The sequence below is a fragment of the Podarcis tiliguerta genome, assembly GCF_965153285.1.
Source record: "Podarcis tiliguerta genome assembly, chromosome: 11".
NCBI classification, from domain to species: Eukaryota; Metazoa; Chordata; class Lepidosauria; order Squamata; family Lacertidae; genus Podarcis; species Podarcis tiliguerta.
The window spans coordinates 1005626-1016719 of record NC_139544.1 but is presented as its reverse complement, the minus strand read 5'-3'; the positions used below and the strand labels follow the sequence as shown (position 1 = coordinate 1016719).

At 44.9% G+C, this 11094-nt stretch overlaps 1 protein-coding gene across 1 annotated transcript in view; it reads left to right on the top strand.

Annotated features, from left to right (window-relative positions):
* The first annotated feature begins 455 nt into the window (after positions 1–455).
* Positions 456–11094, top strand: part of PTAR1 (protein prenyltransferase alpha subunit repeat containing 1) — a 41983-nt gene continuing 31344 nt past the window's right edge. The window contains exon 1 of the mRNA XM_083403530.1: positions 456–589. Within this exon, the coding sequence (XP_083259656.1) occupies positions 504–589 (86 nt within the window). The 5' untranslated portion in view covers positions 456–503. The remainder of the gene's footprint in view (positions 590–11094) is intronic.

Genomic DNA, 11094 nt, shown 5'->3' with positions numbered 1-11094 from the left:
TCCCGGCGCAGTCTTCCGTTGTACAAGGAGATGCCTTCATCATGGGCGGTGTCGGCCAGACAGACAATGACAAAGATTCTTCCCCCAGATGGAACTGTTCATAATTTATCTCGTGAAGCGCCCTGAATTATATGGATTCGTAGTATACAAAATTAAAAAATTAAATAAACCCCCATCCCCAACTCAATTCCAGGGTACATTGTGAAGGACTTTAGCATGCTAATGCCAACTTTCCCCCAGTAAGCACATTGAAATGTATTGCTCTGAAACAGAATGGGCAAGATTGCGCCTGGCACCACTGGCTGTGATTTCCAGGACGGCGACGAGGCGCCCATTCCCGCCGCCAGGCTCTGGCGGAGCGACCGCGGCGTCGCGCTCCCTCCCGGCTTCCCCGAGCTCGGCGCTCCGCCCCGCGGCGCCGCTGACCCGGATGCGCTCGGCTTTCCCGGCCCGCCTCTGCCCCCGCGCGAGAGCCGAGAAGAAGGAGGCCGAGGCGGCCCGCCATGGCCGAGTCCCCGGAGGAGGTGGCGGTGCTGGTGCAGCGCGTGCTGAAGGACCTGCGCAACGCCTTCCAGCGCAACCCCCACATGTGAGTCCGGCCCTCGCGCCTCCGGCACCCCCCCCCGCCTGCCCTCCCGGGAGGGAACGGCGTTGGCCGCGGGGAGCCGAGAGTCCCCTGAAGCTCAGCCGGAGAATATAGAACCTCCTCGGCGATGCAGCCCAGAGAGCCGCCGCTTTCGGAGTCTAAGCGGGGGGGGGGGGCGCAGGTTCAGTTCTCTGCCTACCTGGTTTCAAAGCGTGTGGCAGCTTTCCCTTCCAAGCCTCGCCTGCCTCTTGTTAGACAGCGCGAGCGAAGAAGGCGCTCCGCCGCGGAGATTTGCCAGTGCTTCTGCCCGAAGAAGAAGAAGATTGCAGTGTTGGTCTCTAAAGCACATTTCCAGTTTTAATGGTTCGGCGTTAATGTACTTTGGCAGTATCCCTCTCTTCATGGGATTTCAGATAGTTTTTTCGTGTCATGATGGCCTCTGTCGTGGGTGATCTAGCTGAGATTTCTGCCCTTCCAACTCCACAATTCTATGAATCATTAGCCAAAATGGGCAAATTGGGAGAGAAGAAGGGGGGGACCCTCTGGATCATTAGCATGGATGTCTTTTACCAGTTAGAATAACTTGTGTAAGATCCCATTTCAGATCTGGGGTGGTGATGATGATGATAATTTATTATTTGTACCCCACCCATCTGGCTGGGTTTCCCCAGCCACTCTGGGCGGCTTCCAACAAAAATTAAAAATACATTAAAATGTCACACATTAAAAACTTCCCTGAAGTTTGCCTTCTAAATGAAGCTGCCTTCAGATGCCTTCTAAATGTCCGGTGGTTGTTTTTGTCTTTGACATCTGGTGGGAAGGCGTTCCACAGGCCAGGTGCCACTACCAAGAAGGCCCTCTGCCTGGTTCCCTCTAACTTGGCTTCTCATAGCGAGGGAACCGCCAGAAGTCCCTCAGAACTGGACCTCAGTGTCTGGGCAGAACGATGGGGGTGGAGATGCTCCTTCAGGTATAGATAGATGGGTGTTTAGCTCCTAAGGTCTCAACTTTTAAATTTTGCTCTGGAATTTGATTAATGTATAAGAAAATATTTTCAAAGATGAAAGATGACAATTATTGAGGTCAACCTCAGTTTCAAAGATGACAATTATTGAGGTCAACACGCTGAACAAATTCAGAATGCTGTTAAAAATAATAAAAGCATGCAACACATTCTCCACTTTTTAAAATATTTGATAATTACTACAGGCCCACCACATATTAAAGGAAATATGTGTTCTTTTTCTCCATCTGTGTCTCCATAGGGACCACCATGACATGTGGAGGGGAGTCATATCTCTGGAAGCAGGCAGTAAAAATGCACAATTGGGAGCTCTGATTGGCACATTTTTAGATAAATGTCTTCTGTGTGTTATGATGATAGCTGCATAGGCAGATGATAGACAATCAGAAATGCGTTCTTAGTAATGTGTGAAGTAGCACTGAGAATTAGATGGCGGCATTATGCATCTGTTAGATATGTGTAGGTCTCTTCAGCGGTGGAGTAAGCTGATTGAGCGCCTGGGGTGGCGCGCTTACCCTGCGCCCAGGAGCGGGGCCAGTCAGGGCAGGACGCCCCAAGCAGTCTGCCTGCTTCCTCCCCCTCAGCCGCCCTACAGCTGAGGGGGAGGCGGTGGGCAGACCGTTTGGGACAGCGCGGAACCTGCAGGCACCCAAACCACCTGCAGGCCCCGTGGTGAGTGCCGCCTGGCATTTTGTCACCCTCCTCAGTGGTGATACCTGGGGTGGCCCACCCGCACCGCACCCCATTCTCTGCCCCTGGGTCTATTATTTTGAAGAGACGGCTACTTTTTACAGTGTCATCCTTACAGGGTTTATAATACAGGTTGCTATAAAGTGAAAATTTAGAATAAGGACCCGTTCTCAGATTCTTAAATCTCCTTGTAGAACTTATTGGAAAAGAGAACACCCTCTTGCACTTCCTGTATCAGCAGCGGGTAGACTTTGTAACTGGGCCAGACTCTAGAACGGGCTTCCTCAACCTCAGCCCTCCGTACGTTTTGAGACTACAATTCCCAGCATCCCTGACCACTGGTCCTGCTAGCTAGGGATCACGGGAGTTGCAGGCCAAAAACTTCTGGAGGGCCGAGGTTGAGGAAGCCTGCTCTAGAATGTAGGAAGCTACCTTATTCCTCTATATAGTCAGACCATTATTCATCTTGCTCTGGATTGTCAACACTGTTTGGTGGAGGTTCTCCAAGCTTCCAGGTGACAAATCTTTGCTAGTTCTACTGGAGATGCCAGAGTTGGATCTGGCACTGTCTGCATGCAAAGCAGCTGCTAAGGCTCCATTCTGAGAACAGAAAGCTTACTAATGAGTCAATTAACAATATCCTAAAGTAGTCCCAAAGTTGATGGCATTAGTACTCATCAGCACTTCGCACTTTTATTCCTTGACTTAAAATCTTGAACAGGCAGCCAGTAGAGTTCATTTTTGTGTCACGTTGTACCTGGCATAGAGAAACTTCCATGGTCCAGATTGCTGACTGGATCTGGCAGATTGGGACAGGTAACTTTGATAGCATATCATCTGTGTTAGTCACCTTTGGATTTCAGGTCTCATTCAGTGGTTTTAATCTTTGTAAATGGTCAGGGACCTATATAGTTCAAGAATTGCCACTATTGAGGCCCTTATCTAGAGTTGCCTTTTCTTTTCTTTTTAGTTTTGCAAGATCTTAAAAAAGAAGAAGTTTTGAGCTATTTTTAAGGTGGGCTTAAGGGGGAAGGCTTTTTTGCTGGCATGGTACCAACCCCTGGAATACTGTCAGAAGTTTGGCTTTTGGAGCAGATAGTGATTCTTTTAAGATCCTGAATCTGATCTTTAATTCCTGCTGCCTTTCATACTCGTTCTAATCTTTTAATTGCTTTTGCATATTCTTTCCTTTTGGTAATAGTTTTAATGGTTTTAAAATTTGTACTTATCCTTTGCTTAAGTCTTTTCTAAAAAGTTGGAATAGACATGATGAATAAAATGGGGTAGAAATGTTGGCTAAAAGTAGAGCTGGAGTCTTGGGCAGGTGCAGATTTTTAAAATTACAACACCTGTACCCTGGGGTTTGTGGGAACAACACCCTCCGCAAAATTCCCCAGCAGAGAAGTCTTCAAGTGGTTCTTTAAAGAGGACAGATGTGATCATGAGATGCTTGCTTTGTCTTTTACTTGGAGGGCAAAACTTATATACCCACCAGCCCTTTGTTGGTGATTGAAAAGCCCTTTGTTCTTTAAGTGTAGAAGTAGGAATGAATTTTAGAACAAAATGTTTTTGTGTGTTGAGATCAAACATAACCATTCTTTCCACATCAAGGAGAGACACCAAGGAGGGCTGGGAAACTTCTGCACTTCAGGGGATGAAAAGTGTCTTCATATATTGAATGGTTGCAAATACACTTTTATTACTGCATGTGAACCGCGACAAACAACTGCAGCCAATCTCTGTTTCCTGGATCATTTCTGTCTGTTGTAAACCAACACGGTGGCCTTAAGAAAGCAGTTGTTTTTTCAGGTTGTGTGGTGTTATCTCTCATACTGAATTTTTGCTTGCTCTCAAGTAGATTGCTTTAATCTCTTTAGAAGAAGAGAACTTTCTATTTTTATGTCTGTAGTGGTTATAAATTAAACATAAAGAGTCATATTTTTGACATGTTTTGCTCATTTGTGTTTTTCTGACTAAAGTAGGACAAGCCATTTTGACTGACATCATGTTCTATATTTAAATATTCACTAAATTTGCCAAATTCAATGTGCAGTGTTCTTGGATCCTGCACTGCCACATAAGTGTGAAGCCTATTCATTAAGTAAGCCATGTAATGAAAATGGGACTACTCTTGTGCTTTTTATTTTGTTGTAAGGAGATGCTCACACTAGCAGTCTTACTGGATGAGAAAATAATGCTTACACTGTGCTTGAAGCATTAGAAAATGGTCTAATAATAATAATAATAATAATAATAATAATTTTATTATTTATACCCCGCCCATCTGGCTCTGTTGCCCCAGCCACTTTCCCTTAGCTTAATATATGTCCTGTCTAGGTTGCTCAGAGATACCTCAAATTGCTTTGCGGTCCAACATCCATTCATTGCATTAACAGATGCAGTACAAGTTAACGCCATTGGGAATGGAACATCTTATTGCCTTCAAATATTAAGCCAGCACAGAAAAAATATAATTGCCATTTCAATTCTTATTTGATGTTCACAGGAGACTCTCAGTTGGGGCAAATCAGGTGGGGTGGAAAATATTCCAAGTGCTTTATTCTTCCAGGGGAAAAAATCCATTTCATTTTTAACATTTTTAAAGCTTTTTGTTTTGTTAGCTTTGTTTATTAAATGCAAATAAAATAAACATGCTAAATTAGATCCCTCTCTAGGGCAGGGCGCTCCAACTTTTCATACCAAGTGGGCCGCCAGAGTATTTCAACGGACTCCACAGGCCATGCATTGCCTTGTCACATGGGGAGGGGGAAGCGAGGCTGAAATCTGACACGCACACCCAGCCCTTGTGCTGCCTTCCCCAAGCCACCTAAGCAAGGTACCCGGCTTTGGGAAGGAGGAAGGAGGTCTCTAGGACTCTGCCAATGCCTCATGCCTCCTTCCCAAAGCCCACCGTACACCTACCTGGCTTTCCAGTGTGAGGGCTTGGGGGGGAGGTGTCAAATGTTTCTGAGGGACACCGGAAAAGGCCTTGGGGGCTGCATGTTGGACCACCCTGCTCTAGGAAATAGGAAATAAATATGTATTTTTATTATTTATACCCCACCCACTCAATTTAAGTGGAAAAAATCCTGATGCAAAATATCCAAATTTGCATCAGAAATATTTCAAGAAATAATAATAATAATAATAAGCCTCCCTCACTGGTTGGGGCCACAGAGCACTAGCCAGTATTTTCACTCTGAACAGGAAGATATTCAAATCAAATCAAATGTTTATTCGGCTTTACGCCCATAATGAAACAGAACACAACAGAACAGAACAAATCAAATAAAACAGCGGACTCATACAAAACACACGTAGTATGACACCGTTCACAACTCACAAGGACATATATTAGCCATTCATAAGAAAAGTTTAAGATTAAAGTTAAAAAAATTTTAAGGACTACTCTAAAATCAGTATCTGATGTCATTATAAAAAATTCTTATAGCTGTCAATAATCAGCTAACATTCCATTCCGTCTCTTATACGAGAGGACGGCTGTTAGGAACTTAGCAACCTGTAGGGTAATATAAGGATCCACATCCTGAAGTGCCCAGGCAAGCTGTAGGTCTACTGGTTTGCCAGCCATAGGCTGGATTATGGAGTTTAGTATGCTGGCACGGACTGAGCTATATAAAGGGCAAATAAACATAACATGATGAAGAGATTCAGATGTTTTCATTTCACAAGCACACGTTGAAGGGACTTGGCCCTTAGAAAATCTATGTCTCAGCACGTTTGTTGGAAAGACATTGAACCTAGCTCTAATGAAGGCATATCGGTGAGACGCGGCCATAAGCGATGTTAAATAGGACGGAGCGCGGTAGATGGGGGTTATGCCAAAGTTTAACGGTGAGCATACTCCACCAGCAGCTACGAAATTTTGGTATAGCTCCGCATCATCCAGCCTTTGGTTAATACACCTTTTTGCCACATTTAGATCCAGCTTGAGCAATACAGTGGGCGAGATCTCATAGGACAGCAGTTTGGCATGGATTTTACCTGACCACAAATTTGTGAAGTCATCTCGCCACATGCATTGAATGAGATTGTGATTCGGGAGTTTATGCCAAAGTGATATCCAATAAATCAGAACTCTCCTCCATATAACTAACTCCACTGAGGGGATCTTCATTTCTAGGCGAATAGCCGCATTACTTACGCATGTTGGTAATTTTAGAAGTCGGCGTAAGAATTGGCTTTGAAGTGACTCTAAAGGTGAGAGGTTTGCAAAGGCAGCCCATAAAGGTGCAGCATAGGCTATTGTGGCCATCACTTTAATGCTATACACTTTCAAGGCCGCAGGGATAAATAGGGCCCCCTCAGAGTAGAAAAAACGGAGGAGGGAGTATGAAAGGGCTTTTGTCTTATTTTGAAGATACTCAATGTGCGCTTTCCACCCTAAGTTGTATTGAAAATAAATTCCTAAATATTTAAATTTATGTACTTGTTCGATTTTCGTGCCCTCCAGTTTCCATGAATAAAGTTTTCGACTTCTTGAAAATATCAGTACTTTGGACTTGGTGTGGTTGATAGACAGGTGATTAGAGTGGCAATATGTCGCAAAGATCTTTAGCGCCCTCCTTAAACCCACTCTGGAGTAAGAGAGTAGTACCGCGTCATCTGCGTAGAGAAGTAAAGGACAACGGTAATCTGCTATACGCGGAGCGTGGATAAATTTTTGTGAGACGGCTAATGGGTTCCTCATATCACTGATAAATAAGTTAAAAAGAAGAGGCGCTAGAATACAACCCTGGCGAACACCCCTATTTACTGGCACTGGATTGGTCAGGTCTCCAGCAGGGGATAATCTCACCCTGGCCACGGACCCGGCATGAAGTTGGGAGATAAGCCACAGGAGCCTTCTATCTATTCCCCAACAGGCAAGTTTATCCCAAAGTAAGTCCCTCGGAATACTGTCAAACGCAGCTTTCAAATCTATGAAAGCTGCGCAAAATTGGCCCCGTCGAGGTGTCTAGTATTTCCGGGCTAAGTGGTAAAGAATAATTGCCTGATCTGTTGTGGATCGGTTTAATCTAAATCCAGCTTGCTCAGGTCCAATCAGGTCAGCCTCAACTGACCACTTCATCAACCTTGCCAGCAAGAAACGGGCATATATTTTCCCAATGGACGAAAGCAGACTGATGTTCCGATAATTCCCTGGGTCACCGGGAGGGCCTTTTTTGTAGATAGGAATTATAATGGCCTCCTTCCACGTTCCTGGTATTAAGCCCGTGGCATTTACTGCATCGAACGTTTTAGCTAAAATCCCTGCCCACCAGGCAGAATGAAGCTTTATAGCCTCAACAGGGACCAAATCAGGCCCGGGGGCCTTACCTGTTTTCAGCTCAGCTATCAAATCTAGGATTTCAGCAGGGTCGGTATTGGGCCAAACGGGAAGGGGTTTAGAAGGTCTCCAATGAGTGGCCGGAGCTTCTGCCACTGAGAAATATTTTCTCAGGAACTGCTCCCATGTAGGGGCCGGAATCACCGTTAGGGGATATTTCATGTTTCTTCCCTTTATTAAAGAACAAAATTTCCGGGAGTTATGGGATTTTGAGGCAGACATTATAGTCTGCCAACGATTTAAATGCCATTCCCTTTTGGCCGATTTCTGGGCCTGTTTGGATGCTTTTTTGGCCAGGGAATAAGATGGAGGTAGGGCCGGAGCGCCGGAAAGTTTATAGTCCTTATATATTGTATGTAAATGGAGTCTGGCTAGTTTGCAAGCAGAGTTAAACCAAGGGGCGCCAGATTTGAAATGATTGTTTTTAACTCCGTAGGTTGGAGAAGTAAAAAAGCAAGTTAAAACTTCTATCAGGCAGGAAAAAAAATTCATACAGGTAATAGGATCACACGGGACTATTCCTACGTCTGGCTGGTCACGAGGAAGATATTCTGTTCATGTAATGGGAGTTGCCCCACAGCCCCTTGTTTCATCCTGAACAGTGGTGCTTATTCCCAGGCAAATGTGCCTAGGATTGCAACCTGAAGCAGGCAAGTGGCAGATCTGAGCGGGTCTAGGGCAGGCATAGGCAAACTCCAGCCCTCCAGATGTTTGGGACTACAATTCCCATCATCCCTGACCACTGGTTCTGTTAGCTAGGGATGACTGGAATTGGAGTCCCAAGCACTTGGAGGGCCAGAGTTTGCCTATGCCTGGTCTAGGGTGTCACATTCCCCTGAAGACAAAAGCAGCTTGCCTCCAGTTGGGCATACCTGTTTGGTTTGTAGTGGGACTGCCTGGATGCCCAGCTCACACGAAACAAGGCACTGTCTTCGGTTTTAACTTGCAATCTGCTATTTGAAGAGACTGGTTTCTGACCATGACAAGCCTCTATTCCCTGCTTCTTAAAGTGGGTAACAGTTTACTTTGTGTCTTGTACTCTGGCTCAGTGGCAATAAGTATTATCATTTCAGTATTATTTCTATGAGAAGTGAATTTTGGAAAGAAAAGAGAGGCCTGAATTGTTCAGTTCAGCTTTCTTTTTTCCCTCCTGAAGCCTGTTTCAGGTTACCAGTGCAAAAGGAGCTACATTCCTTTGTGCAAATTAATTTTTGCACCTCTGCAAGGTGGTGCAAATGAGCTGAGCTACTCAAATGACTCCTTCAAGTTGCCTACAAAGCTTCCTCTGTGATCTTGATCAAGTGCTAAATGCCTTAGGCCCCAAATATCTGAGAGGCTGCCTTCTGCCCTGCAGACCCTCTCTGCTCATTTCAGCAGAGGGGGCTCTCTTGCTAGTTCCAGCAGCCTCAGAGGTGCAGTGGGTGGCAACTTGGGAGAGAGCATTTTCTGGGACAGCCCCTGGGTTGTGAAATCTTTGTACAGTTTCTGTCATTTGCTGAAGAGTGGCATCTTCACACCCGAGAGAGAGATCTTTTCAGAACCCGCCACATTATTGTGGATGTAATTTGTTTTAAACTGTTGTTGTAAGCCACCCAGGGACCGTATGGTAATAAATAAAGTAATAATATAATAGGAAGAAGGTGACACTGTCTCAGCCTAACCCTTAGCATAGGGATTTTCTCAGGATAAAGTGGGTCAGAAACTCTGTTTATCGGCTTGTCCTTGGAGGAAGCATGGGATAAAAATAAATATAATTAATAATAATTAGAATGTTCTGTAGCTGATAATTTTTTATTCAGCAGCTCAAATTGTGTGCTCAAGTCTTAGCATGCTGAAAATTGCTTTGTCTTTATTCTTTTTAAACAAATGAACTAAATGGCCTGTTTCCATACTCCCTGCAGTGGAACAAAACAATGCACTCAAGAATTTATTTGCATGTTGTTGTTGTTTAGTCGTTTAGTCGTGTCCGACTCTTCATGACCCCATGGACCAGAGCACGCCAGGCACTCCTGTCTTCCATTGCCTCCTGCAGTTTGGTCAAACTCATGTTGGTAGCTTCGAGAACACTGTCCACCATCTCGTCCTCTGTTGTCCCCTTCTCCTTGTGCCCTCCATCTTTCCCAGCATCAGGGCCTTTTCCAGAGAGTCTTCTCTTCTCATGAGGTGGCCAAAGTATTGGAGCCTCAGCTTCACAATCTGTCCTTCCAGTGAGCACTCAGGGCTGATTTCCTTCAGAATGGAGAGGTTGGATCTTCTTGCAGTCCATGGGACTCTCAAGAGTCTCCTCCAGCACCATAATTCAAAAGCGTCAATTCTTCGGCGATCAGCCTTCTTTATGGTCCTCACTTCCAAACATCACTACTGGGAAAACCATAGCTTTAACTATACGGACCTTTGTTGGCAAGTCTCTGCTTTTTAAGATGCTCTCTAGGTTTGTCATCGCTTTTCTCCCAGGAAGCAGGCATCTTTTAATTTTGTGACTGTTGTCACCATCTGCAGTGATCATGGAGCCCAAGAAAGTAAAATCTCTCACTGCCTTCATTTCTTCCCCTTCTATTTGCCAGGAGGTGATGGGCCCAGTGGCCATGATCTTCGTTTTTTTTATGTTGAGCTTCAGACCATATTTTGCGCTCTCCTCTTTCACCCTCATTAAAAGGTTCTTTAATTCCTCCTCACTTTCTGCCATCAAGGTTGTGTCATCTGCATATCTGAGGTTGTTGATATTTCTTCCGGTGATCTTAATTCCGGCTTGGGATTCATCCAGCCCAGCCTTTCGCATGATGAATTCTGCATATAAGTTAAATAAGCAGGGGGACAATATACAGCCTTGCCGTACTCCTTTCCCAATCAGTTGTTCCATATCCAGTTCTAACTGTAGCTTCTTGTCCCACATAGAGATTTCTCAGGAGACAGGTGAGGTGATCAGGCACTCCCATTTCTTTAAGAACTTGCCACAGTTTGCTGTGGTCGACACAGTCAAAGGCTTTTGCATAGTCAATGAAGCAGAAGTAGATGTCTTTCTGGAACTCTCTAGCTTTCTCCATAATCCAGCACATGTTTGCAATTTGGTCTCTGGTTCCTCTGCCTCTTCTAAATCCAGCTTGCACTTCTGGGAGTTCTCAGTCCACATACTGGTTGAGCCTACCTTGTAGAATTTTAAGCATAACCTTGCTAGCGTGTGAAATGAGTGCAATTGTGCGGTAGTTGGAGCATTCTTTGGCACTTCCCTTCTTTGGGATTGGGATGTAGACTGATCTTCTCCAATCCTCTGGCCACTGCTGAGGTTTCCAAATTTGCTGGCATATTGAGTGTAGCACCTTAACAGCATCATCTTTTAAAATTTTAAATACAGTGGTGCCTCGCAAGACGAAATTAATTCGTTCTGCGAGTCTCTTCGTCTAGCGGTTTTTTCGTCTTGCGAAGCAACCCTATTAGCGGATTAGC